Source organism: Xiphias gladius, chromosome 22 (genome assembly GCF_016859285.1).
Source record: "Xiphias gladius isolate SHS-SW01 ecotype Sanya breed wild chromosome 22, ASM1685928v1, whole genome shotgun sequence".
NCBI lineage: Eukaryota > Metazoa > Chordata > Actinopteri > Istiophoriformes > Xiphiidae > Xiphias > Xiphias gladius.
In genome coordinates this window covers 22,329,128-22,356,684 of record NC_053421.1, presented here as the reverse complement: position 1 = coordinate 22,356,684, position 27,557 = coordinate 22,329,128, and the positions used below count along the sequence as shown (strand labels likewise).

The window sequence follows — 27,557 nt, the reverse complement described above, 5'->3', positions numbered from 1 at the left end:
AGTGATGTTTCCTGAATTTGTCCCATTTGAAATTTTTCGTGGGCGATGAAGGTGAGTCTGTCTGGTATTTCATTTATCTTAGGTATTTTGACAGGCCCGAGGAGGTGAAAGTATCCAGTATTTCACAGGAAAAAAGGCAAAAACATAAGAAAAAGAAATTTTAGAAAAAATGAACAATTTTCTAAACAGAATATTTTTTATTCCTTTAATCATTTTGTGGCCCCTCAGATTTTTCTCGAGACCCCCTGCAGGCCCTGTCCCTTAGGTTGGAAACCACTGCTATAGAGTTTGCGAGAGACTAAATATTATTACAATAATTTGGTCACAATTTAAAGCTACGATTATCCATAAGGAAACCATTGGTTTAGTCAAGACGTGTTGGTTTCCCTGTAAGATTTTCTGAATGCTCACTACAAAATTGACTGTGATTCATAACTTCGTAACATGGAAATAAATTTACATTTCAAGTTAGTGACAACAAATTGATTGTGCTCAAAAAAGTAGGAAAATTACAGGTGTCATGAAACTCTGTAGGGCTTATAATAACATTAGCGTGTAGCTGCATGCAGCTGCCTTTATGACAAGTTACTATGAATCGAAAACAGCAATTAGTCTTTTAATAGACCTCCTAGAGGGCAGGAAATATAGGCTGCCAGCAAAGATGAAGAGCAGGTGTGTTAGGCAACAGAAAGGTCTGGGAGCCAAGCTAATTTCACAAAGTCTGGGAGACTGGAGGATCAACTGAGCTGGAGGTGAAGAAGGAGCCCACATCTGGTAAATATGTCAGTTCTGGTGGGATGCCAAGGATTGGCAGAGGAGAAATAAATAGACAATTTGGACAACCTTCTTCAAACCAACATTATTCAGTGGTAGTGGTAAATCAACAGTATGTCACTAGCTAATAGTGAGTCTCTAGTATCTGGTGACGTGGCTCTTTGGAATTAAAAACTATAGATGTGTAAGGCATGGTAGGTAAAATACATTAAGACATATTAGAGACCAACATACATGCCTTCTTTTAGTGCATTTCCTGTGGCATCCGTTGAACAAGTCATGCAGAAATTTATATTACGACATTTAATGTGATGTTCAAACGTCAGAAATTACCTCCAAATTCATTTACTTTCATAAAACAGCTCAGTGAAAGCCATAGCTATTCTAAACAAAAAAAGGTTCTCACCATCATTACTGACAAAATAATGTAATGCTCTAGCAAGAAGGAATGTGGAAAACAGATTTCACCTGCCATTGTAAAGTGTAATTTGAACTCAGATGACCTAAAATAAAGAAACGGAATAATCATCGGAGAACATAAACTGAATGTGAACAGACCTCCTCAGCACTGATATATCTGATGACACAGGGCTAAAAATAATCAGCACTGTCGTCAAGGTTATTCAACCATACAGAGAGAAAAACAAATACACCACCGTGTATTTATTGTGGTTTCACAACTCTGTCGGCTGCATTCTGTGTGTCTCGTGTTTGCTCGTGTTCGTGTGGGGCGGGCGACTGCTGTATATTCAGCAGCTCCCATTCATCGCTTGTGTTTCATTTTCATTTATTCCATTATTTCCTAATATCAGAGTTCCATCTGAACGGCACTGATTACACGTTATTTCTAAATGATCACAGCTGAGGTTTGCAAATTCAAAGCCCATTCTGCTGATTAAGACCCTTAGGCCTGCCATAAATCACAAACCACATCCACCAATGAGGCCTATCAACATGCAGGGCATACACTTATCTTGATGAACATAAAAGCCATGAAAACGAGCTGTGTATTTGTGTTTCTTTGTGTGTTTGTTTGTTTGTGTGTGTGTGTGTGTGTGTGTGTGTGTGTGTGTGTGTGTGTGTGTGTGTGTGTGTGTGTGTGTGTGTGTGTGTGTGTGTGTTAGATAAAGAGGAATATTCCATCTACAGCGTGCATGTCTTTTCAGACACTTCTCATGCACCGGTTCACACTGTATTCTCTCTCTATGACAAAAAATGTATACATTACAGCAAACGGCGCTTCAACCTGCCATCTGCGTTTCATCTGTCTGCTATATGAGCTGACGTGTACTGTACGTGTGGCAATGCTTGTTTGCTCTTCTGCAGCACCGCACGATCAACTTCGACAAGGCCAAAGGTCTGGTGGAGATACTGTTCGAGCAGCTCTCTCAGGAGGACGAGGGCTCGTACACGGCTCAGCTGAGAGATGGGCGCGCCAAGAACCAGTTCACTTTGGTCTTTGTGGATCAAAGTAAGTCACTCACTCACCTGCCAGTTGTCATATTGGCTTTTGTTACATACCATAAAGAACAACAAGCACAAAAGAAGAACAAACAGAACAGATAACAATGTAAATTTAATATCATCCAAGCTCAGTTTTTTTTTTGAGGACATTGAGTTTTGGTTTGTTTCTTTTTTTCTGGGCATTTGGGGGGTTTAGCAACACTAGCAGCCATTCTGCATATAAGAACTAACTAATACTGTATATTTTATTGTCAGTCTATATAAATGTGATAACATTAGGCAAATAAATCAAAAATCCGGTACTTGCCCACCACATTTTTATTCCTGGCAGAGTTGGTTGGTAAAAATTTGGTAAAAATGACGAGCCGAAACACAGGCACAGATCATTCAAACTATAAATCAGTGGTTAACAGTTATGGAGAGGAATGACATTTGTGATAGGAAGACAGCTCAGAAATGTGCACTATCGCTTGGAGTTTTTGTTTCTACTTTCTTGTGCAGCATTAGGTCACAATAGCGGTAGAGTTTGTAATGTAACAGTTTTTCAGGATCTTAAAGTCGGCCTTTCATGGTGCCACTATTTCTCTACTTAATTGCATCATCATCATCATCATCATCATCATCATCATCATCATCATCATCATACTATCATCTTTCTACAGCAATTACAGGATCTGATTTGCACCACAATAACTTTTGGTTCCGTAGGGAAATAAAACCCAGGTCAAAGTGTCATCTTAAAATCTCATCTGGAGCATTCTTTAATAATACTTGAAGAGCTTATCCTGATTTTATTTCACTGGAATTGGTTTTATTTACTTTACTGTAGTCCATGTCTTTTGTTACCCAGAAGTTCCCCATTTGATTAGATTTTATATTTGAAAAAAGTAATTTGCTGCCTTGTGTTAAGCAGTTTGTGACCTGACTGTTAAAAAGGGCTCTATAAATAAAGATTACTATCATATTACAATAACTTGAAAGAATAGAGTAGGTTTTGCCGTGTTCATGCATATTTTTGGTGCTCGACATTTTTTAGGAAATAAGAATCTTTTGGATCAAGAGGATATGGTCACTTCTTGCCATATGACCTTTGTGATTCTACCGTTGTGAAGTGCGCTGGGGTCTACTTTTACACTCAGTCTGATATTTAGAATATCTGCTGCAATACTTTGTGTCTCTGTCAGAGTTCCGTCAGACGCTGGCGTTGGCAGATGCAAAGCGGCGTGACCATCAGAGAAAGTCCGGTGAGAAATCTTCAAACATCAGAAACATATAGTAAATACAATTAGAGCCTCTGCTGCTTGACCCAGCACCGCTCTACTGGGTTCGAATCAAAGTCACACTCATTGTAGTACATCATCTTTGAGTGTTAAGCCTATTGCTGATGCAGCACCCGTGAGTGAGTGAGTGATACCACTTTTCCTAGGAATACATAACCACGACTCTCTCTCATCTAATTCCTAGGTGAATATTACATTGGATAGTTGCAGAAGCCTTTTAATGATTTCTGTCCATATCTCTGGAAACTAAAGGGTCATAAAGAAAGAAAGAAAGGAAGCTTCCTGTGCTACTGAACTCTATGCGATAAGGAGAAGCTATACAACTCATTTGTGTGCAGAGGCCAGTGTCCTTGTTCAAATAGACTATCTCGCACCATGTGCACTCAAAGTCCACATAGCGCATTTTTTCTATCATTTTCAGAATAATATGATGCAGAAGAGAGATTTAACCAATTGGCACATGACACATGTTTACAACCACTGCACATTTTAAATAGACCAATTGGTTTTAATTCTGTCACTGTTACTGTCACCTCTGTGGTTTATCACACAGCCTTAACTTTCCATAATTTCCATAAATTGAGATATTATTGTTCATTAAAGTGTTGTTGCTTGCTCTGGATAAATGCCAGTCTGATGGTCACTGATTCTGTTCAGTAGAGATGCATAGTAATTTGTTCTGTTTCCTAAGGACCCTATTTCCAGGAGTTCTTGTCGTGGAGTATAAATGAGGATTGTGAACTCGTTATTAAGTGCAAGGTACTTTTACATTTTAAAGAATAGATTTTCCAAGGGCAATAACAGAACTAACCTAACATCACAATCGGAGCCCAAGAAATGTTATATTTTTACTATTACTAACCAAATCATTTGTTTTAGTGGTAGAAGTTTGCTAAAAGCAATAACAATGCTAATCTTTATGCTTTGATTCATTTAACCTTTATTTCACCAGGAAAGCCTCAGATAGATATAAAGATATCTTTTTGAAAAAGTGTCCTGTCCAAGATAGGCAGCAGAAGCGATGATTTACGGACAAACAAGATGACACAGATAACAAAAAATATGCCAAAAAATCTAAATTAAACAAAAATGCGACTATCATTTCAATCATACAATCATGTAAAAGCCTAAAAACAACCTCAGTACAACCACAGGCCAAGAGGAGTTGTGTCAATCCTTAAAAATAACTAACACCAATCCAAAACATTAACTGAATCAAGGTTTCTGGGGTCTTCAAAAGTCTTAAAAAGCATGGAATTTAGTTTCCTCTAAAAAGGAATGAGAAGGTATTAAAAACTCTTAAACTTGTTGGCAGTAATGTCAGTTATAAAATGTTTTTTATATCCAATTGCGTTCTGTCAGGAGACGTTATAAACCTATAAACAAAAAGTTGGACTGTTGTGACGGTGGATTGTGAGCACAGGAGGCCCGTTTAATCCTTTTTTACAGAGTTGCCATCAACTTCATCAGAGCTGTAGAGAACACCGTCACTTCTGCTGCTACAGTAGCTAGAAAACTCATCTACTCATTATCAGCAGTCGCTTTTAGCGAAAACTAAAAATGCATTTAAATGAATTAATTATGTGCTGCTTATCTGGGTCCAGGTTGCCTTATTTCAGTTAATTATATTATTAAGAATTACCATTTTACTGTATACTGCAGGGCAGTACTGAAAGAAATGTGATATAATAATAATTAATTCTAGATCATATTGCCTCTACTGGTTTTCCATCATATTCCTTATATTTTTGTTAAAAATAGGTATATAATTGAATTCTATGTGATCTTAAGAAGTCGTAAATTTAACTTAGTGAGTTCTGCAGAAACCGTGTTACTGAAATTAACATATCCAGCTTCTGAAATACCCCAAAACATCATTAGACGAGAGAGGCACACAGTTTCTGCAGGGTGTTATACTGTGGCTGTACCTTTTTTTTTTTTTTTTTCACAGATATGGTACATCTCTCCTTTCACAGGTGACAAACACGGACAAGGACACGTCTCTCAGGTGGTTTAAAGAAGGCGTGGAGGTGACCCAGGTTGTGTATGACCAGTCATCAGGGGTCAGCACACTCACCATCCCACAGGTATCCAAAACGATTCTGCCCTGATCTGCTTTCAGGCTGCTAGATGTGGGGAGGGGGATTAAGAGCTCCGACAAATGGGAATCAGCATTCATAAACGGTAGCCGGTGTAGTGAGAGAAAAACAAGATAAACAGACTGACAGGCAGTTGATGTTTATAGGATTAAGTCTGGACATGTCTTACTCTGTGTTATTTGGAGACAGTCCCAGGGTAACCTTGACGTGTATTTTAAGGCCGACCTGAAAATAAAAGGTGAATTTAAGTATTTGGGTGTTCTCCGGAGATATCCATATTTCATTTGAGAGGTTATGAATATGATTAGCTTTAATAGGGTGGATGGTTTTTTTTTTTTTCCCTCAGGTTACAAAGAAAGAGGCAGGCTCATACAGAGCCGTGGTGTCGGATAGGAGAGGAGAGGATGTCAGCACCTTAGAGTTACTGGATAATGGTGAGACATGACTTAGTCAACAGTGAACAAGTATCCACAAACAATAATCCCAATTTGTTCCTGTGTGCATTTCAGTTAACACGAATTTTCCGTCAGTAATAGAAATGAGGTGATTAATGTGTTTTATTTTTCCCTGCTTATCTCATTATGTGTTCTCGGCATTCAGCTTCCCACCTCTAATCTTGCGTTTAATATTTATTGAGTTCCAATAGCTATATAAAACACCGTATGAATGCTTAATTGTTCTTTTTATTTACAGAGTATGACAAGCTTCTCCAGCAGCTGAGTACACAGTGTGGTGAGTTATTCACAGTTGGAAGCTCTATTTTAGAGAACAACCTTTGTGAAATGTGCCAATGGCTTGTTTTTTTACACCAAGAGTGCTGTTGATGAGGATGATACAACTGAGGGCCATGTTAATTAATTTTGGTGCGTGTTGTTTGAGAGAATATTGATGTGTTGAGCTCCCCAGTTCAAAAAACTGTGTTTTAAATTGCCAGAGAAAACTGCAATGTATACCTTCTCTCTTTCCGTCTCCGCAGCATTGTCAGCCGGCCCACTGAGCATTCAGAGCACCGCTGAAGGTTTCAAGCTCTACTGCTCACTCCGATACTACATAAGCTACCTGAAGACCAGCTGGCACTTCAAGTGAGTCCACATGCAGAGCACCTCTCTGACCTAGCATCCTATGTGCGGCAGCTGCCGAGAACGAAGCATTCAAAACTTAATTTTAGTTCCCTTACAGAGTTCAAGTCAGGTCATGAATAAAAATGTTGAAAATCATCATGCACAAAAACGCCCGCACAGGAAGGCAGGTGAAAAGTAGCTTGAAGTTTATTTTGATTTCAATACAGTGTGGTCACACTGTTTACTGGAAGCCACAGGAGTGGCACACCGGAAAAAACCACGTCAAAGGACCGAAAGATGCGCACATTACTCTAGAACGCTATGACTGTCGCCAGCATGACAGCTGTCTCACAGCAGGCTGGTAAGGGACCGTAGGTAACCAACACAACCACAGCTGCAGCTAGCGTGCATATGCAAAGCATTGAGCATAAAAGGTAACCATGCATACTGACATGCCTGCCGCACGCTCACACACACAAAACCCAATGGAGGTAAGAGAAAGCTAGATAGAGATACATGAAAATGGCACAGATAATAATAATAATATATTAATCTACTGTGACATCTCTCTTCTTGGTGGCAAAGTCTGTGACTCCTAATTAAAGTTCAGCCAGTAACAACTTAAAAAGATCAGTTTCTAAAATGTGACAGCACAACTGGATCTTGATGTCTCCATGCAAATGTTCTCATGTGGCAGGTGGGGGGCACATCTGGTCACTGAAACACCTCATTCATCCTACTTGTGAATAATAATTACTTTAACAGAACACTGCTAATCACGGCCTGCAGCCAAACGTTGTTCAAACCTAAAGATTCCAGACACATCAAATATGTCTTACGTGATGTACATAACATCTTTACAGCAAAAATTTGTTTTCCACAGTGTAAAGATAATAAAGCTTTAGTGAAAAGCTGGAACAAGCAGCTAGAGAATATGTTTATATGTGATACTGACCGTTTTTTTCCAACCTTAAAGCTATCTAAACGGAAAATTAGGGAAAATGTAAGGTAAACGGTAGAATCCAACAGAGAATAGCAGAGAAGGAGAGAAGAAACGTGAAAGCTGTTGCACTGGACTAATTGTTGATGGACTGATAAGTATTTGTTAGTTGGTCTGTCTTTTTAAAACACTGAAACGTGCCTGTGTATTTCATAATATTGAAATACTCTATGATATTAGCTTCAATGCCGTTAAAATTATTTAAAGGAACTACTGTGTATGTAGTAAAACATGATTATGACATGTTTAAGGGTGTAGCTGATTTCTTTAGTAAGGCTACTAGCACCACCTGCTGGGGCCTTTAAGAATGGCCACTGCAAAAGAGCAGACAACTGAAAATAAACTGATTAGTGTAATGCAGACTGGCAAAATTTTTAGTCCAGGATAAAATGGTTTAATATGATTCAAGTCTGAACTGTAACTGTAAAAACATGTCCCTTTTTAATCCTCAATCCTTGATCACTCTCCTCTGACTAAAAAAAAGATTGGAGCTGTGATGAGAAGGAAGAATATCAGCTGCATTTTGTAAACATGACCTTGCATTTAACTACTGGGAGCAGTGGGCAGCCTAACTCTGGTGCCCGGTGGACCATCTCTAGGACGAAGGCCAGTACTGTTGTCAAGCGCAAAAACAAGGAGAATACTCGATTTGGAGAGGATCTGATACATACTAATAGGGCGAGGGTAACTGTATCTGACTAAAGCATACACAGCAGTATAAAACAGTATGCAGTGCATTCAGAAAGTATTCAGACCCCTTCACTTTTTTCACATTTTGATATGCTACATTTTTTTAAATTCATTTTTTCCCCTTATCAGTCTACTTCTCAATACCACGTAATGACAAAGAAAAAACAGAATTTTAGAAGTGTTTGCAAATTTATTATAAAGGAAGAAACTGAAATATCATATTAACACATGTATTCAGATCCTTTACACAGTACTTAGTTGAAGCCCCTTTGGCAGCGATTACAGCCTTGATTCTTCTTGGGTATGACATGACAAGCTTAGCACACCTGGATTTGGGGATTTCTTGCCATTCCTCTCTATAGATCCTCTCAAGCTCTGTCAGGTTGGATGGAGACTGTCAGTGAACAGCCATTTTCAGGTCTCTCCTGAGATGTTCAATCAGGTTCAAGTCAAGGCTCTGGCTGGGCAACTCAAGGACATTCACAGAGTTGTCCCTAAGCCACTCCTGCGTTGTCCTGGCTGTGTGCTTAGGGTCAGTGTCCTGTTGGAAAGTGAACCTTCGGCCCAGTGTGAGGTCCTGAGTGCTCTGGACCAAGTTTTCAATTAAAGATATCCCCGTGTTTTGCTCCGTACAGCTTCCCCTCAACCCTGACCAGTCTCCCTGCCCCTGCATCTGAAAAACATGATGCTGCCACCACCGTGATTCACCATTGGGATGGTATTGGGCAGGTGATGAGCGGTGCCTAGTGTCCTCCATACGTGGCGCTTAGAATTGAGGCCAAATAGTTCAATCTTGGTTTCATCAGGCCAGAGAATCTTGTTTCTCACAGTCTGAGAGTCTTTTAGGTTTTTGGGGTTTTTTTGCAAACTCAAAGCGGCTTTCATGCATCTTTAACTGAGGAGAGGCTTCCGTCTGGCCACTCTGCCTTAAAGCCCAAATCGTGTTGCAGTGATGGGTGTCCTTGTGGAAGGATCTCCAATCTCCACACAGGATCTCTGGAGCTCAGCCAGAGTGACCATTGGGTTCTTGTACACCTCTCTTACCAAGGCCCTTCTCCCCCAGATTGCTCAGTTTGGCCGGGTTGCCAGCTCTAAGAAGATTCATGGTTGTTCCAAACGTCTTCCATTTAAGAATTAAATGCCACTGTGCCTTCCCCAGATCTCAACACAATCTCACACAATGTCTCCGAGCTCTGCACACAGTTTCTTTGACCTCATGGCTTGGTTGTTGCTCTGATATGCATTGTCAGCTGAGAGACCTTATGTAGACAGATGTGTGCCTTTCCAAATCATGTCCGATCAATTGAATTCACCAAACGTGGACTCCGCTCAAGCTGTAGATGATCAAGAGATATGGGAGGTACTTAAGCTAATTTCTAGTGTCATAGTAAAGGATAATTATGTCAATGTGATTTTTTTCCTTTTTAATAAATTTGCTAAAATGTCTAAAATTCTTTTTTATGGGGTATTGAGAGTAGATTGATGAGGGGAAAAAATAATTTTATATGATTTTAGCATAAGGCTACAACATAAAATTCTGAAGTTCTGAGTTCTGAATACTTTCTGAATGCACTGTATCCGTGCTACTTACCCTGTAGGGAGAAGAGGATTGACCAGGAAGCCAGGACAAAGACTGGCAGCAGCATGCAGAAGGTCTGGATTGAAATCTTTAACCCAACAGAGAATGATAAAGGCAAATACCACTTGGAGATGTTTGACAGCAAAGAGACACACACACGGTATCTTGACCTGTCTGGACAAGGTGAGTGGAAATAACATTGTGGTTTACAAGTTTGATTTAAATGGATCTATTGCACAATTTCAGATTATGAATAGATTTCATACCAAAAGTGATTACATTTTAATTGGTCAGTCTTTGTCTTGATTATTATTATCACTTTCAACAGCCTTTGCTGATGCCTTGTTGGAGTACCAGAGGTTGAAGTAAGTGCTGCACCATATGCAGTAGATGATGCACCTAGCATGGTTTGCTGTGACACTAACAGAAAACACTGAGGAGTCAGAGGTAACAGACTATTTTCAAAAAGACCTACAAAGAGGTTGTATTGTTTGAAAACTATTCACTGAAAAACATCCTAGCATAGATTATTGTCGCCTGACACTGTGCAATGTCACATTGATTTGACCTTTTGTTTCCATCCCTTAGGCAAGTGGCCATTGCTGAGAAAAGTGAGTCACAGTTATATGTTAATCCTTAGATATTTCTGTCCACAATAAAGATGAAAAGGCTTTACAGTGGATGTTGTTGCTTATTTTGTTTCAGATCGGGCTAAAGTGACAAAAGGTCTTCCTGATGTGGTAGCCATCATGGAAGGCAAGGTATGCCATTGTCAAGAAAGCACAGCAGACACCACAGTACTACTTGGAGACACATTCATAAAAACTTACACTATGTTGTGATATTCTTGTCAACCTTTTGTGTGAGCCGGTGTGCAGGAGTCATACTGTGGTTGTACCAGTTTCACTTCTGCAGATTTGATCATTTCTGTTGTCTGTCGTTTCATATTTTGTTTCCTCCTATTTGTCCTCTCCTCAGTCTCTGTGTCTGACATGCTTCATCGAAGGTGAACCAGCCCCAGAGATCTTCTGGCTTCATAACGACAGGGAGATTGTAGACCAGAACCAATTTACCATCACTAAAGAGCCTAAGTGCAGCACCATCACTGTCAACAATGTCAAAATGGAAGATTCTGGAAAATACAGCATCTTTGTGCGCAACCAGTACGGCTCTGAGACGGTTGATGTGACTTTGAGCGTGTACAAGCATGGGGAGAAGCCTCCAGCAAATGCTGTGGAGATGGGTTTTTAAGACTGCAAATTGAGCCAGAAATTCATTTCTGTAGGGATTTCATGCTTCTGATTGAGATTTTAACATGCATATAGATAGATGGATAGATGGTGAAATGATGGAATGATGGTGGCTTGTTCATGTATTAGGGGGATGTGAGGGAATTATACTGAGCATGAGGATGAATCAAAAATGCAAACTGCTGTAGTCTCCAAACTGTCTGGAAATACTAGACAATGTATGCCTTAAAAATGTCATATTCAGGCTTCACCTGTGATGGAGATAAAGAATTGCAAAAGTCCTGTTTGTCAAACTCACTGAGCTGACTTCATGGATGTTTCTTTATTTACCAAGGCTGTGTAGCTTTTCAAAAAAGAAGTAACACAATTTCCTTATTACAAGTTAAAAGCTGAATTCTTAAGCAGTGAAACGCACCGTTGCTCAGTTGAATGCACTCACAGGATTTGCTGCTACAGACGTACATCTTCTGGTATGTTGCTAATGGGACTGTATCTGGACGGTATACTGAATGTTAGTGAACGTTAGCCTAAATAAGCTAACATTAGCTACCACAAAGAATTACCTGATGTTAGCTAAAAGTAGCTAAGTAAGTGACCGGTGACTAGTTGCTTATGGTAGCTAACGTTAGCCAAGGTCAGCTAACATAAGCAAATTAATAAACAATTGAGTTAGATAGTTACAAGCTAAGCAGACTTTGACTTTTCTTTACTTGTGCTACTGCTACGCAACATATACAGTATGTGCCCTTGTGGCCACAGTGGCCATTGTTCAGCAATCGTTGACCGCCTCACTGTAAGTGCTCACAAAGCGACTGTTAAACACAAAAACTGCAAACGCCTCAGCTACTGGACTGAGCTTTTGGTGAATCAGATGTTGCGTGCGTGCGTGCGTGCGTGTGTGTGTGTAGTGAATAAAGCAAATTCAGTAATACATTTTCATTGGTGTATTATTTTTACAAATACAGTTTAATCTTCATTTTCTTATTCAGTAAACTGTAATTCCAGTTTATGATCAAATATTGTAGTACATGTGGCCTACAGCTTTCTTTGTACATGGTTTTGCAAGTAGAGATTATTTCTTGCACTTCAGAAGTAAACAGTCCGTAGTGTCATTAACCCCACTACTGTGCCCCAGTCGGCCAGGTAGATTCAATTTGGGAGGTTCAACAGCAAACTGAGGGAAGCTTGCAGACATGAATGACGTTCATTTAAGATCTAATGTTAAATGAAAGAGTCCTTAAATAAAATACATGTAGATATGGCTCATAATTTAATTAAAGTGGCATCTGTACTTACCGGTGGTAACAGCAAATGCAATTTAATACTACAGGCCACAGAATTTTGGGGCAGCAAAACAAACTCTCCTCTTTTTAATAAATAAGTTAGGCAATAATTGGCCTTTTTCCATCATTCTGTGAGCAACTGTGATCTGATTATATGCTGCACGCAGCATTAGTCGGCAAACAGCAGAGCACAGCGAAAGGAGTTGGTTACCTTGCTGAGAAGTTGGACGTGTGCAGCCTGTCACCTGCAGCTCTTCATCTAACAGCTTGGTGTCCACTGTCCAAAAATGCCGAAAACGACTATTAGGTTTTGTACATGCATTTTTGATGAACAATAGCGGTAAGTGCTAAGTGCACAGGCAAACACGCTGCATTTCCTGTGACTACTTAATAATAAAAGTAAACCCGGGTGTCGCCAGTTAAATGCTTTTAATGTGAAGCAGTAGCAGTAGGAAATGTTTGGTTTGCATTAGCGGTAACTTAATAGAGCGTTTTTTCCGGGAATGTCGCCACAGACACCCAGTTCGTAAAAATGCAAATATATAAATATTGCAATACTTTAATCAGTGGGCCATAGGCTCAATCACAATCTCATTCTGTCATAGATAGTGACTTAATGGACATGTTTTTAATTGAAAATCTTCGAGATTGACACTTTTAAATGAATCAATTATGAATGATGAATCAAATTCTGTTTTTGATCCTGGAAGTTACCATCCTCAAATTCCACCCTGAGCTCCGTGAATCTTATATTAAATGACGATCATGTTCATTTGCTGTCTGTTTTCTATGTCAACTGCATCCTGTCTTTCATTTATCACAAATGATGCGAAAAGACTGCATGTAAACAAGTGTCATTTCAATTTTGTAAGACATTAAATTTCTGCACGCGATGGCGTACATATAAAAATATGTACATATTTCCTATCAGTGAAGCTGTTGAATGCACCTGACAAAGATTAGCCTGCCTTCTACATTCATATTCAGTGGAAAAGTTTTGGCCAAACAGGAGTAAGTGAACTCCAGGTTGTTCAAACAGCACTGATTACTTCATAGGGGTTTGTTACTCATTATACATAGCACTGGGACCCCTTTGTGTTCCAGTATAAGAAGGTTCGGGAGCACGTTCACGTTCTCCACATTGTGTTGAGCTTCACACAGCTGTCTCAGCCTCCAGCCCTCTTCGGTGAAGGAGATCCCAGACCTTGTGGAAAACATGGATTTCAATGGAACATGGCAGGTTTACTCTCAGGAGAACTACGAGGAGTTCCTCAGGGCCATGGGTGAGAAAAACATCAAGGGGCTGCAAGGGTTGGCCCTGTAAAAGAAAACTATTTTGTAGCTGAAGACAAAGTTGCCATTTTGACACAGTTAAAGCTTTCTTATGTTTTTATAACCACAAAGAGAACACAGCTTTGCAGCCCAGAGATTGATCAGTCCTTACTATTAAGTTCCAGTGAAGAATGCAAGAATTAACAAAAACTCACAAACTTTTCTCAACAGAACTCCCAGAAGATGTCATCAAGATGGCCAAGGACATCAAGCCAATTACTGAGATAAAGCAGAATGGCAATGACTTTGTTGTCACCTCCAAGACCCCTGGAAAGACTGTGACCAACTCCTTTACCATCGGCAAGGAGGCTGATATCACTACCATGGACGGCAAGAAGCTCAAGGTTTGTCATTCTAATTTGCATTTTATTTTGAAAGAAACATAGGAGCTATAAAAATTACTTTAACTTAATGTAATGTAATGTAATTAATGCAATATATCAGTGTCAAGTATATTAATTTTTTTCTTGAATAAGTATAAATATTCCAAAAATTCCCCTCAAAAATACTGTCTTAGAAATGAGCTTGCATGTATACAATGTCTCAGAACCTCCAGCGATGATGATAAAGTTGCACATGTCAGTATTTTGTTCAATTTCTTTTGAGTCCATGGCTGTTTTGGGGGATTCATGATATGTTTTGTCTCCTCCTCTGACCACCAGTGCATTGTCAATCTGGAGGGTGGCAAACTGGTCTGCAAAACTGGCAAGTTCTGCCACATCCAAGAGCTCAAGGGAGGAGAGATGGTTGAGGTACATCTTACCAGAACTCACTCTCTCTTACACACATCTTAAATCAAACAAAATCAAAATGGATGTTAAATGCTTCACCTTAATGTATCATCATCTTAAATAATGTAATTTATCTCCTGGACATATATTTAATGCGTTTCCTTTTCTCTCATCCCCTTTCAGACATTGACCATGGGCTCAACAGCTCTCATCAGGAGGAGCAAAAAGATGTAAACTTGACAATATAGAAACCAATAAAAGTGTTGCTTAAAAAGAGCAGTTTATGTCATCATTTTGTGCAGATGCCCACGCATGCCTCTCTTTAAACTGTTGGCTTACAACCCTTCTATGCCTGATGTCTAGTGTAAAAATATGTATGAATTAGACAAACATTGAACTATATCTTTGTTCTGGTTTGATGCCAGCATAGGTGTATTGAGACGCCTGCTGGCGGTGTGGGTGTGCGCAGGGTATATATTGGTCTTGAAAAGTCTTTAAAAAAACATTTAATTCAGTTCCCTCAAAAAAGGCCATGGAAGAGATTAAAAAGTTTTAAATTTCATTTACAAACTCTTAGCAAGAGTTCGGGAAGGGAATGTCCTGGGAAAAGACTCAATGGGTAGCGATCACTTTCCTGTTCTGAGCCAGTTGCCAGTTTCCCCGAGCTGAATGGGACAAGTTTGAGGAAGAATCAGCAGTAGGTTTAGGGGAAGTCTATGGTGCTGGTTCAATTGAAGAGTGTAATGATTCTTTAACTGTAATGATCTTGGGAGTGGCTTCGGAGACAATACCCTGCAGAGAGGCCCCCAAGGATTGTGTTATTGTTCCATGGTTGAATAAGGACTGTGATAAGGCAGTGAGGAAGAAAAAGCAAGCATTTAGAAATTTACATAAGAACCCTACGTAGGTAATAGTATTGAATACGTTGAATGCAGAGCTTTAGCAAGAAAGACTGTTAAAGATGCAAAAAGGAAAAGTTGGAGGACATTTTGTGGGACACTACGTCTGGATACCCCGGTCAGGCAGATATGGTCCAGAATCCATCAAATGTTTGAAATAGTTTTCAAGGCATCAATGCCATTACTGAACGATGGCTCCACCGAGGCCTTAATTAGTAAGGAAAAAGCAGATATGTGTGTTGAGATTCTTCAGGATTTTCACAATTCGAAGTCATGAGGAGAAAAGGGCTTCAGGATAAGGGAGGAAGTTTTAAAGATAGAAAAATGTAAATTAAACTATGTATGTGATGGAAAAAGCCCATACAAGGTGTTTTTGTCTTTAAAAGAAGCTGGGGCAAATACCACTCCAGGCCAGGATGAGATAAGATATGCACTGCTTTTACATTTAGATGATATAGTGTTAGAGGAAATTCTGTCTCTGCAGTAGCGATTCCAATTTTGAAACCAGGAAAAGATCCATCCTGTCCAACTTCTTATTTACCTATAGCTTTGTCACCTGTTCTGTGCAGGGTAATGGAAAGATTGGTTACCAATAGACTGCTATATTTCCTGAAAGCTAATGAATTTTTGGTGAACTATCAAAATGGATTCAGAATCGGAAAAAGCACTATGCACTATTGCAGTTTTATGCCAGGACATTAGGAAAGCTATTTTTGATAAGGAAGCTGTACCATGTTGAGGGAGGGTGTGCTGTTGCAGAGTTGGGGGAGTTTTTTTTTTTCTGAAATTGTTGACACTGAAAATGGTACGCCCCAAGGATCAATCATTCGTCCAATCATCTTTAATGTATTGATAAATCATTGTTATTTGTAACCCAAAAGGCCTTGGACCAGGTTGTTCAGTGGGCAGATAAGTGGGGATTTAGAATTTCCTCATCTAAAACTAAATTCAGGATCTTTGGCTTCAAGAGAAGAATTCCTACTTTAAATCTTTCTATGTATGAGTGTCCATTAGACAGAGTCAAGGTCTTCAAATTTCTGGGTATGCGGATGAAAAGCTAACATGGAAGGCTCGTATAGATGAATGTTTGTAAGTGTGAGAAAGTAAAAAACGTTCTCTGTAGTTTTGCTCGAGGGGATTGGGGGGCTGAGAGAAAACATTGCTCAGGGCTCATCGAGCCATGGTAACTTCTACGTTAGACTATGGGTGTGTTGTGTTTGGTTCAGCTGCTAAGTCTATTCTTAGCAAACTGGATCGGGTCCAGGTAAAGGCCCTAAGAATTTGCTGTGGCGCTTTTAGAACGACGCCTGTTGCGACCATACTGGTGGAAATGGGGGAATCACCTTTAAGAATATGGAGAAACAAATTGGGGCACTACTGGTTTAAGTTATGTGGCCTTAAATACAGCTGTGCAACAAAAGGTCTTTTGGAGGATTGCTGGGAATTTATATGTAAGGAGAAGAAGTCAAGTTTCCTTCACCTCATAAAATGACTTGCAGTAAACATTGGGCTTGAGCAAGGCAGTTTGATTGGGTCCGTCTGGTCTGCTTTCCCTTTCTGGTTTCTCCCTGAACATGAGGTACATTTATCTTTGCTTGCTCAGATGTGTAATAGAAATCTTCCATGTCGTCATATTTACAAATATGTAAATCAATTTCAGAAAGAGCATATGCACGTTTTTTCAGATGGACCTAAGGACCCAGTCTCTGGGAAAACTGGGGTTGGGATGTGGTTAATCTTCAGATCCGGCAGAGCATTCACTGATCTGATAATTTGTCTGTTTTTTCAGCTGAGCTACTGTCAATTTTATGGGCCATGTGGTGGATAGAGCTGCTCAAACCCCCAAAAGTGTCATCTGTGCGGATTCTGCTTCTTCCTTGTCAGTTTAGAGAGATGGGACATCAAGGGTCGGCCCTGACCTGTTCCAGGAGATTTTGTGCAGCTTGTTTAGGATCAAGAACATGGGCTGTCATATAGGCTTTTGTGGATACCTGGGCATTTAGGAAAATGACATTTCTGCCAAATTGGCTAAGGGATCTGCTATGGGAAACTGCTGATCTGAAGGTTCTGTTGGGGAAACATGAATGCTTTAGCATTTGCAAGGAAGAATTTGTGCTTCAGTTGCAAAAACAGTGGAAAGAAGAGCAAAGGGGTAGGCATTATTAATCTCTGGAGTCATCTGCTAAAAGAAAGAGGCTGAAGGGATGATGTTGTTCTCACTAGGCTGAGACTGGGGCATGGTGGTCTAGTCAGCTATTTGAAAGTCATGGGCAAACATCCACAACGTCTGTGTCAGTCTTGAAATTGGGAAACAGCCCAACATCTTGTATTCTCATCTAACAATTACAGAAGTGAAAGGGAGTTTCACAGATCTGGGTCTTTTGTTTTTTTGTCATCTGAAACTTTTTTCCAACTTACTGGAAGAGCACTCTTTAAATTTCTTCACCCCGCTGGCCTCTATTTAAAAATACAGGGTGGAGGGCGGCCTGACGCTTTACAGTGTTCGGCCTGCCGTAAACTCAAAGAGCAGGAGAAGAACACCCTCCCCCCACCCGTATGTGCGTTCTTGGCTGAGCGTGCGCAATGCGACGAGAACACGTTGACCACGTAGCTAGCGTTAGCTGCAGCGAAGCGTCAGGGTTCGCGAAGAAAAAAAACAAACAGCTCTAATAAGAAAAACAGAAACGGCCACCAAACTGTTGTAACGGGCCGTTGAAAATGGCGAGGTACCTGAGGCCTCCTAATACCTCTCTCTTCGTCAGAAACATCGCCGACGAGTCCAGGTACGTTGTCATTTTTAATCCTGCCAGCGTGTGTGTAAGCATGGTCAAGCTAACGGAATGCTAGTTAGTTAGCAAACATATCTGTCATCGCTAAAATGGCCAACAAGGAGTGATCCCAGACTGTGAGGCAAAGTAGCCTCGGCGGTTATTTTTAGCCGAATATTGCTCCAGCTAATTATTAACGACTATCGTTACACAAGTTACCCTGCACGAGGTTTGCTGTTACCTAGCAAACAAGGAGTGCGTTGTCGCACCTGAAGTTAACGATGCTCCCTCGGAAAGCTAGTCGCTGTTACACTCCGGGCATAAATTCATGTTCTAGTGTTACTTCAATAATAGCCTGTGGTGTTTTGTTTGAGGTAGCCTAAGTTACGTGTTTGCAAAGTGCAGCTCACTTTTCAAACACGCAACTGTTGGTCAGCAAGTCTTGTTTTTCACCAGTCTATTTTTATTTCAACTACACCGTTAACCTCTGTCCAAGTTTGCCGTGTCCCAATTTCAAACCTATACTACTAACAAATACTATGGTGGTTTTTTTGTTTGTTTTTTCTTTTAGTTTGTTATTTTTATTTCTGTGTCGTGCCAATACACTCATCTTCCGGTAGTACAAATACAAAAACAAATGAGCAAACTTTTAAGTATTATTTATTCTACTTGAACAGTTCAGAAATTACGTAAGAAGATGCACTAGTCGCTGTTTGGGCAGTCAACAAAGTACTTTACTGAACAGTAGCAGAAAATAGATGTGCCGACGGACGCAAATAGGTCAAGCTAAGGTTACTAACCATTTATGATTTTGTCTAAAAAAAAAAAAAAAAATTATCGTCCATTAACACAATACTAAAATAGCAAATGTTGATATGTATGCCAATGTCTTTTTAAATATGTTTAATTTTCTGCCTTGACCGTAAGAACGTACAACGTACTCCCAAAACCCTTATTGGGTTTGAAATTTAATGTGGAAATGTAACATCGTTGTGGGCTGTTGCGGCCTCTGGTAATAACGTTAAAAAAGAAAAATAATTTGGTTGCCTTGACAATAGCATGTAATTTGTGACACCGCAATCCAGTCCTTGATTTTAGTACAATTTGTAATTATAACCTGGCAAAATGAACATGTTGTGTGTAGACGTTCGCCCACATCAAAAACGACATACTCTCCCACTTACCTCAAGCGGTAGCAAAACACTTGAATTGCTAACAGGTGAGAGATGGTAGACAGAACACAGCAATCACTGCCACACTTTCATTCGTGTTTTTATTACATATAATGCCTGTAGCAAGACTTTTTGAAATGTTACTCTAATAAATTCAGCCAAATGGTGGTCATTTCTTAGGTAACTAACCCTTGTGACTTTGTAATTTCTGTTAATGGATAATGCATGCCCTTTCTGAGTTTTATGGCTGCTATGGAAGTGTTAAGATGGATGTCTGGGTTTTCATTTGTACAGTTGCACCTTTAAATGAGGAATCTTCTGTTTGAAGTGGGAAAGCAATAAAACTTGTCTTCCAAGAAGTATTGTCATATGCTGTGCTGGCACCTGCTCTTGTGTATACTTTGCACACTGGGCTCCAGCTAAATTCATTTGGTAGCCAGCAGAATAAATGTGCTTATTTCATGACACTTTAGGCCAGAGGATTTACGACGTGAGTTTGGTCGTTATGGGCCTATTGTAGATGTCTACATTCCACTTGACTTCTATACACGGCGACCAAGAGGATTTGCTTACATTCAATATCCTTTATTCTTTTAATTTGGAAATGGTGTTTTCACTGAGCAATTGTAAAGTATTGAATATGACTATCCGGCTGCAGTGACACCTTACCTGACGTTTTATTTCTGGAGGAGTCACTATTGTTTTTATATCACAAATGTTTATCCCATTGCATGGGAATTTTTTTTTTTAATGTAATTTTATATTTAAGTGTTATTTGTTATCTAGTATTCTGTATTCAAAGTTAAACCTATTCCTAACCAATATTTCCTCTGTTGTTGCCTTAGAATGGTAAAGATACTGTTCTGGAGACCCCACACCAAAGAAAGTTGAAAGGCGGTTGTAGAGTAGATTCAAGCCAAAGACACCCAGGCGACAAGCAATAGTGGAATTGGGAAAATAAAGAGAGAGCAAAAGCATGAAGATACAAAGAGGAGAAAAGAGAGCACCCAGGCTTCCATTTGTCTACCAAAGGGAGGAAAAGCAAAGTGTTTATTGGGCAAAGACAAGCAGGAAACCTCAAGTTCTTCTGCCAAGACAATAAAGATCAAGCTGAAGGTCAAAGGTCAAGCATGTTAAAGGTAACAAGCCAAACTTTTTGTATCCTACCGAATCTGATCACCATCAATATTTGTCTTGTCTTCACAATCTGAAATCACAAATGGGCCTGTTGATTCAATTTTATGTATTTTAATTGCAGTAGGTATTACTGAAGACAATACATTATGAATTAATAGACAATGCCAAGAGAATGAATTACTATTATTATTATTATTTTTCACTTTTAAATTGCTACCTGAAATAACTGATTATTCGCCACACTGATCCAGTAGCTGTGTGTTTTCATTTGGAGCTGTCAACTTCTGTTGCAGCATTTCCTTTGCAATTGTGCATGTGCGCGGCCTTCTGTCCCAACTTTCCAAATTTAAAAATAAAAGGCCTTAACAATACAGCATGTTTGAAGATGTCCGGGATGCAGAAGATGCTCTTCACAACCTGGATCGTAAATGGGTTTGTGGACGTCAGATCGAGATCCAGTTTGCCCAGGGAGACCGCAAGAGTATGAACAATTTGCAGTCCTATCTAAGAATAATATAAAACGTCATGCAACTTTGTTTGGGAAATATAGTTTATTGTTACCTAATGTTCGGATTTAAATTTTTCGATCAAGCCCCTAACCAGATGAAGGCCAAGGAGCGCCATTCCCCTCGCAGTTTCTCCCGCTATGATGATGATCGTGATGGCCGCCGCAGACGGTCCCGGAGCCGCAGCTATGATCGTCGCAGGTCCCGGAGCCCCTCCTATGAACGCCGTCCTCGGAGGTCTGAGAGCCCTCGAGAGTGAGTTGTTGGCAACCTTGCTTTATTCACTACTGCAGTTTCGTAAATTGTTTCACTTAGTATTAGTACCTGTGATTTCTGGTGCTGCAAAACTTTGCTGTATCAGTCACTGTAAATTAGTCTATAGAAGGATAACTGTCCTAAAATGTGTGTAGTAATTAGAGGTTGGTATTAAACCTGAATACTTCATACTTTTTGAGTAACAACCAATACCATGTGCATAGCATCAAGTATGAAGTGGGCGTTCAATGCTTGGTCAGATTCTTAGGAAATATCAGATCAAACAATAAGTAAACAAGTCAGATCTAAATAAGGAACATTTTCTGACTTTAGACTATGTTTAATTTACACAAAGTTCTTTATAAAACATAGATTTGTTGAGCACCTTGGCATATTTTGTTAAAAGGAAAAAAAAAGGATTAAAGCATTAAATACTGTAATCAATCAGTTCTCAAACTGGAGTATCGTACTGGCACTGTCATTTAAAATGTTTCAAATGATCTTCAAGAAAGAGTAGTGTATTTAAGACTTTCCATTTTCATTTAGAAAGAACAGTCATTTCATAATTTGTTGGAAACTATAGTCCATTTTCTGAGTGTTAGTTGTCCCATCATACGACACTGTATGCAAGTTCACATACCTGTTCCTGGATTTGGTCCTTACTTTTTGTGGTTCCTTAATAAATTTAGAAAATATATGCTGACCTTTACAGCAAGAGAGGAGGACCTGCTGAATGTGTATTCTGACTAGTTGAAACACGGTCTGGTAATAACCCGTAGTATCAGTAACTGAGCGAGAGGCCATGCACTGCCTCATTACAACAACGCATTGTTCTTATTATGAAAATAAGTAAGTGCAAGCTACACAGTTGCGTCCTTTTTTGTTCCCTGTACAGTTCTCGGTCCTACAGTCGACATAGACGGAGCAGAAGCCACGAAAATGACAAGTAGGATAATTTGTTATCTCGCAGTAATTCAATAAAGTATTGCTCTCTTATAATTAATAATGTCTATCCCACCAGGTACAGAGGTCCTCCTCGTGATCACCACAGAACACACCATGAACCAGGCTCACGTAGCCGCTCCGCGTCCCACTCGCCCTCACCCTCCAGATCCAGGCCAAAAGGCAAAAAGAGCCAGTCAAGGTCCCACAGCCCAGCTGAAGAGTTCCACCCAACCTCCAGCTCCCAGAAACAGTCTGTGGGACGATCTCAATCCCGCTCCTACTCTAGATCCATGTCCCGTTCGCGTTCTCGCTCTAGGTCCTGGGCTGGACGCAAGTCCGGAGGTCACTGACTGGTCTTCCAAAGCCCTGTATTTATCAGTCCCTGAGGATGTTTCTGTTCAGCTTTCAACTTATAACCAGAGCGTTATGCTCTATATTTGCATTTGTTTTTCATCACATTATGGAAGAATCTGTTGCCAAAGCAAAGAGCAGTCGCAGGAGCTGAGATAATTTTTCAAGCACAGTGAAGGTTTTTAGTTCTGAAGTGATCCATGAGAACACAGTTGATCCCTGGAAAGTTTTGCCAGAGTTTTTCTGGACTTGTGATGTGGGTTGTTGAAGGTGGAGATAATATGGTTTGGCTTTGCCAATAATTTTTTTTACTTTAAGTTAGCAATATTTACAGTCATACATTTGTTGATATGATGCCTGTCGCAGTTTGGTGTTCTGTAAACACGGATAAAAATAAAATCGAATTCCAGGCCAGTATTACCAATATCTACCAAGTGCCACGACCTTACATGCCTGGTTTCAGGGGCACTTATACAGCGGGCAAACTGTATACTGTGGTAGCAGTTTCTGTAGTTACTATGGCAATGGATGATGAATGGAATACAGTCAGTTGCTACCCAATACTTTGTCCTGTATTTTACGTTAAAGTATGTATGTTGTCCTTTTAATGGTTTTACTTGGTATGCTTTATCAATAAAGATATAAATTCTCTGTTTTTGTACACCTAAGCTGTACTGTGACTAGGATGGCAAGGTGTGAGAGTTGCTATTGTTGAATGATTTTGGCTTAACAAATCTCATATGACACTTAACACAATAAGATAGTCAAACACAGACAAGAATAGGGGGGAGGGGGAAGGGGTTTATTTTCTTTTTTGTAAAATTTTGTCATCAATTCAGAGTGCAGTCTTTTACATTTGTTTTTTTTCCCAACAATTCATACTAATCTTAAAATGGGGCATATGTTCTCTTCATCTTCAGTGACATTGTATCAGCGGGACAAATTCATAGCCAATTCGTTACGAGTTTCAAATTTAGAATAAGGAGACTTTGCCATGCATGGCTCAAACAGGAAGAAAGAAAATGTCTACATGAAAAACCCATAGAGGGTAAGAACAGCATGGGGCCAAATTCAATTGTCAGCTGGTGGAAGAACAGCGGAGAATTGAATGTGGTTCTGATGAAAACATCTGGTCAATTTGTGGCGTTGCTACCTAATTAAATTGTTTCAGCATGGGTTTCAACTTAGGCACAAACGGGTCAACTCAAGATTAAAAGCATCACACTTACGTATTGTAAGCACATCCAGAACTCAAATCCATACATATGAAAAGTCTCCTAACATCCAATTGATAGTTGTTGCAGTTTGCTTAATTTGCACTTAGCATATTTCACCCTACACTGCATAATACAAAACAATAAAAAACATGTGCAAGATCTCTGGAAAGATAACAGTGCAGGGGTACTGACAAATGCTATAGGCAGATTTTTTTAACAAAAATATTCTTCAGTATTGAAGTCAAGACATGTCCATAGCATGTCTTATACATTCAGTGTTATTACTAAAAATACTTTTGTCAGGCAGACCTCAAACTTGGTCTGCAAATGTACATATGCTACAAGTACTTTATACATTTCATTATTTACATGGCTCTTGAATACACTAACAAGCTCTCATATTTTGTTTTGTAATCTTTAGGCTGGCCATAAACAGCTCCAATTCTGCAAAGGGAAAGTAAAAAGAGCCCCAATAGAAGACAGAATCACAAAGAGATTCCATAGGGAGATAGTCATTTACGCCACCGTCATTTCAATACCATCCTGGCCTGTAACTTATGGGGAGGGAAAAAAAAAAAAAAATCTGTCTGATTGCAGTGCAAGAGGGTTAAAAAAAAAAAAAAAAGCAGAGCCAAGAGGCAGCAAGTGCCTGTTGATTATGGGTTGGTCAAACATCGAGACCTATTTTGTAAACACAAACACCAGCCACCTGCCTCATGTTGAGTCCCTCGGGCCACTTCAGGAACCTTCCTCAGCTCTGCCTTACCTTGCTTACAAATGCATGCAGCCAACAGGACCATGTCATGTGGCAGAGAGAAAGTGAAACTCAACAGCCCCACATCTAAGTCTGGCCCTCTTCCACATGTCAAAGCTGCAGCACTGTCCTTAATAGGCAGAGACTGAGGAGCAGTAACACTGCTGATTGAAACAGATAAATAGTTAAAGGGTGACCCTGGGGACTGTAACCCATTCCCCACTTGGACTGGCAAGGTTAAAGTGGCAATGACAATAATGCCAACCACGTATAGAGGATGTCTAGCGTAAGAAAGAAATTTTTTTTTTTACATTGCTTTGGTTAAAATACAGCACTTCATACATCTTCTGACCACAACAAAACAGGACTTTGTACAAAATAATGCTATGACAAGAGTGTTGTGGGCCTTAGACAAGTTCAACTCCTATAGTGCATGTGCGCACAGCGCAATAAAAAAAAGATACAGGAGTTGACAGTCCAAGGCCTGTGTGCCATGGGCTCTTATTACCCTTCAGTTTGAGGTTATACTTTCGACCTGTACTTACTGACTACAGCTTATTATCTACAGTAAGGTAGCTTTTTTCCCTGCAGAATTGCAGTTGAGTGTCTTTTCCAACCCAAACAAGGAACAGGATACGCAAAAAAAAAAAAAAAAAAATTTGGGCCCTAGTCTCAAAAAGGAAAAAAAAAGAAAAAAGAAAAAGCCTACAAAGGTGAGTTTGCTTTAGCACCTGAATGTTCAGAGGTGACTCTGAAGGAGGATTCAAGGATCATCAATAAAAACTTGTGTAAATGAAAAAGCTTCTTTCCAAAGAAAGGGGTCGTGAAAGTGATGAGAACTTACCTGACCTATACTATAGCCCTTGTTTGGGAGAGAAAAAAAAAACAAAACACTCAATCTGCTTTGACAGCCAACATCAAAAAGAACAAAACAAATAGAAGCACAAAGGAAATCCAGTTTGTCATTAGTCACAGACAGACTCCACTAAAGGCACCACCCACCAACAAAGCTGCAAAGCTGTAAAATTTTGAAATATTGGATTTTTAAAAAATGGTTATAAACATCAGAAGCAAAACATTGCTGCAAATGCCTCCTAACCCCAAAGGTAGTCAATCTAAAAAAAAAAAAAAAAAAAAAAAGCTAAAAGTATTACAGCATTGCGGTGTTCCTGATGGGTGGCTGTCTTCAAAAGAGTCCCAGTTCCTACGTTGGCTTTTTTTTTTTTTTTAAAAAACGATCAAGTGTGGCTATCCTTCTCAGGCCTGCACTTTGAGGAGGCTCTTGAGCTGGAAGGCCATCATCTCCCTGTTGTCACAGGACCCCATTGGGAAGGACACCCAGTGGCTGGGGGGTTTGGGTAACACGCTGGGCGATGGTGGCTCGCTGAACTTAGGCCCTGCGTAGCTCGGACTTCCCTGGGTAGCCAGGAGTGTGTTGAGGTGAGACACTGCACCCTCCCAGTTCTGATCATAATTGGTGGCAAAACGGACAGAAGCATTCTTCTCTGCAGACGCGGCCTGCCGCGCCTCTGGAGACCTGTGGTAGGCTGCGCCTTTGTCGCTCCGGCGGTGGCCATGGTGGTGAAGGCCCCCCGTCCCTCCTGCAGATGCTGCTGCTCCGTTCTGGTCACGGCTTCTCTGCTTAGCCCGGCCAAACTGATGGTTCTTCTTGGGAAAGGGGCGCTCGGGGTGGGCAACTGGAATGTTGTACCTCTCTCCACCTCCCATACTGCTTTTGCACTGTGTGTCACCTGCATGATGAGAATATATTACTACTAAAATCGCACTGCAAACCTGGGAATGTATTATGATCCCCTTGCTCATGTGATACGCTAATTATTGGCAGCATGAAATTTGGTCCTAATTCCCCAGCACAGCACGCCCGCCCGCCACCTCTCAATAAAAACAAGTACTGAGGGCTACGTGCAGAAACACCAGACAGGCCTGCGTCGCCCCTCCCCCACCCACAACCCAGAGCAAAACAGCCCCAACTCACCTCTTTGTTGTCAGAAAGTTGACGAAGCAGAGACCCCTCTTCAATCTTTCGCCGCCAATCGGTCCCCAGGTCCTCGAAGTAGCTTTCTGTCTACTTCTCGCTGCACTTTTGTGTCCAGCAAGGTCTGAGGTTTTCATGTGCCAAGGAGCGTTGTTTTCTCGTGGAACCGAGCTGAACATCAATTCACCTCGGCGCACGGCGCTCCAAGAAGCCCTAAGCCTTTGGGGGAAGAAAATGTCAGAAATATTACATCGCAAGACATAAGACATCACAAGTAAACCGATGTCAAAATGCTCTTCAGCCGATTAAAAGCATTAATGCTTTCGTCCAGGAGGGGGGGCGTGTATTTTTGAGTGCGTCATTAAATCATGTACTGCAAAAAAAATAAAAAACGACAAAACCCCAACTACTCATCGTTTCGTGATAATAATCCCATTATATAAAACTTACAAAAACTGCTGCTTTTTTTTTTTAAGACCACATATTGCATAAGCAAACCGTGACGTTATCCCGCTTGTGCGCCACAGCCTAGGCTTAACTGCAGTCGCTTTGTCCTACCAGGAGGCTTAGTCGAGATTTTCAATTTAAAAAAAAAAAAATACTGTCATATTAATAGGCTCGAGCCAGGTGACTTGATTACTACCGTTGCTGGATTAAATAACGATTTAACAATCTGGGTCACACCACTTTGGCACCAAACCAAAACAAAGGAACAGTGAGCTCAATATGGCGACGAGACTCAAAACTGCTTCTCTTACCGACTTCTTCAGGCTTGGCGGTTGAAACCTTTCGTCGGAAGAAAAATATGAGAGCAGCCTCTGAAATCTCTGAGCGGACTATGTAGGAAGCACAGCAAGCTATATTTCCTAAAAACCCGTCACCGTCGAAGATTTCGTGGTGTTAAAAGTGGACGAAACAGACGCCACTTCACTTCCCCCACTCCGTCTGAATTGCAACAAAATGGAATCTACAGCAGCGCTATGTAGCTCGGTCTAACCCAGATCTGACCAATCG

General features: G+C 40.3%; 4 protein-coding genes across 11 annotated transcripts in view; 3 read left to right on the top strand and 1 right to left on the bottom strand.

The window, feature by feature from the left end:
- Positions 1-12,049, top strand: part of myom3 (myomesin 3) — a 61,058-nt gene extending 49,009 nt beyond the window's left edge. Inside the window, exons 26-37 of the mRNA XM_040117973.1 lie at positions 2,101-2,245; positions 3,423-3,482; positions 4,210-4,277; positions 5,495-5,605; positions 5,964-6,051; positions 6,311-6,349; positions 6,594-6,699; positions 9,967-10,130; positions 10,276-10,312; positions 10,536-10,558; positions 10,653-10,708; positions 10,926-12,049. Coding sequence (XP_039973907.1) covers positions 2,101-2,245; positions 3,423-3,482; positions 4,210-4,277; positions 5,495-5,605; positions 5,964-6,051; positions 6,311-6,349; positions 6,594-6,699; positions 9,967-10,130; positions 10,276-10,312; positions 10,536-10,558; positions 10,653-10,708; positions 10,926-11,198 — 1,170 coding nt within the window. The 3' untranslated portion in view covers positions 11,199-12,049. The remainder of the gene's footprint in view (positions 1-2,100; positions 2,246-3,422; positions 3,483-4,209; positions 4,278-5,494; positions 5,606-5,963; positions 6,052-6,310; positions 6,350-6,593; positions 6,700-9,966; positions 10,131-10,275; positions 10,313-10,535; positions 10,559-10,652; positions 10,709-10,925) is intronic.
- A 306-nt stretch (positions 12,050-12,355) lies between these two features.
- Positions 12,356-14,800, top strand: fabp10a (fatty acid binding protein 10a, liver basic). Of its 5 annotated transcripts, none has more exons than XM_040118143.1 (5): positions 12,356-12,820; positions 13,651-13,763; positions 13,984-14,156; positions 14,475-14,564; positions 14,727-14,800. In XM_040118143.1, exons 2-5 carry the CDS (start codon positions 13,697-13,699, stop codon positions 14,775-14,777), a joined length of 381 nt encoding a protein of 126 aa, XP_039974077.1. In that variant the 5' UTR covers positions 12,356-12,820; positions 13,651-13,696; the 3' UTR covers positions 14,778-14,800. The 5 variants fall into 5 exon arrangements, with proteins under 5 accessions (XP_039974077.1, XP_039974075.1, XP_039974076.1 ...); XM_040118141.1 differs by having other exon boundaries at positions 13,585-13,763; XM_040118142.1 differs by having other exon boundaries at positions 13,561-13,763.
- Positions 14,801-17,979: 3,179 nt separating this feature from the next.
- On the top strand, positions 17,980-23,225 carry srsf10a (serine and arginine rich splicing factor 10a). Of its 4 annotated transcripts, none has more exons than XM_040117171.1 (6): positions 17,980-18,225; positions 20,228-20,540; positions 20,905-21,000; positions 21,112-21,280; positions 22,176-22,226; positions 22,302-23,225. In XM_040117171.1, exons 2-6 carry the CDS (start codon positions 20,513-20,515, stop codon positions 22,573-22,575), a joined length of 618 nt encoding a protein of 205 aa, XP_039973105.1. In that variant the 5' UTR covers positions 17,980-18,225; positions 20,228-20,512; the 3' UTR covers positions 22,576-23,225. The 4 variants fall into 4 exon arrangements, with proteins under 4 accessions (XP_039973105.1, XP_039973107.1, XP_039973104.1 ...); XM_040117173.1 differs by having other exon boundaries at positions 17,982-18,225; positions 20,228-20,521; positions 20,894-21,000; XM_040117169.1 differs by lacking the exon at positions 20,228-20,540 and adding an exon at positions 19,856-19,960 and having other exon boundaries at positions 17,984-18,225; positions 20,897-21,000.
- Positions 23,226-23,357: 132 nt separating this feature from the next.
- pnrc2 (proline-rich nuclear receptor coactivator 2) lies at positions 23,358-27,503 on the bottom strand. The gene is made up of 3 exons (XM_040117174.1): positions 27,302-27,503; positions 26,544-26,762; positions 23,358-26,298 (listed from the first exon to the last, which is right to left on the bottom strand). Exon 3 carries the CDS (start codon positions 26,273-26,275, stop codon positions 25,805-25,807), a length of 471 nt encoding a protein of 156 aa, XP_039973108.1. The 5' UTR covers positions 26,276-26,298; positions 26,544-26,762; positions 27,302-27,503; the 3' UTR covers positions 23,358-25,804.
- Between the last annotated feature and the right edge of the window lie 54 nt (positions 27,504-27,557).

Excerpts from the sequence above, each read along its gene's own strand:
- fabp10a (XM_040118143.1), top strand. The coding sequence starts at position 13,697 with ATGGATTTCAATGGAACATGGCAGGTTTACTCTCAGGAGAACTACGAG. Across the intron at positions 14,157-14,474 it reads TGGACGGCAAGAAGCTCAAG|TGCATTGTCAATCTGGAGGG; the intron begins GTTTGTCATTCT and ends TCTGACCACCAG. Across the intron at positions 14,565-14,726 it reads AGGGAGGAGAGATGGTTGAG|ACATTGACCATGGGCTCAAC; the intron begins GTACATCTTACC and ends ATCCCCTTTCAG.
- srsf10a (XM_040117169.1), top strand. The coding sequence starts at position 18,161 with ATGGCGAGGTACCTGAGGCCTCCTAATACCTCTCTCTTCGTCAGAAAC. Across the intron at positions 18,226-19,855 it reads AACATCGCCGACGAGTCCAG|GCCAGAGGATTTACGACGTG; the intron begins GTACGTTGTCAT and ends ATGACACTTTAG. Across the intron at positions 22,227-22,301 it reads AGAAGCCACGAAAATGACAA|GTACAGAGGTCCTCCTCGTG; the intron begins GTAGGATAATTT and ends CTATCCCACCAG.
- pnrc2 (XM_040117174.1), bottom strand. The coding sequence starts at position 26,275 with ATGGGAGGTGGAGAGAGGTACAACATTCCAGTTGCCCACCCCGAGCGC.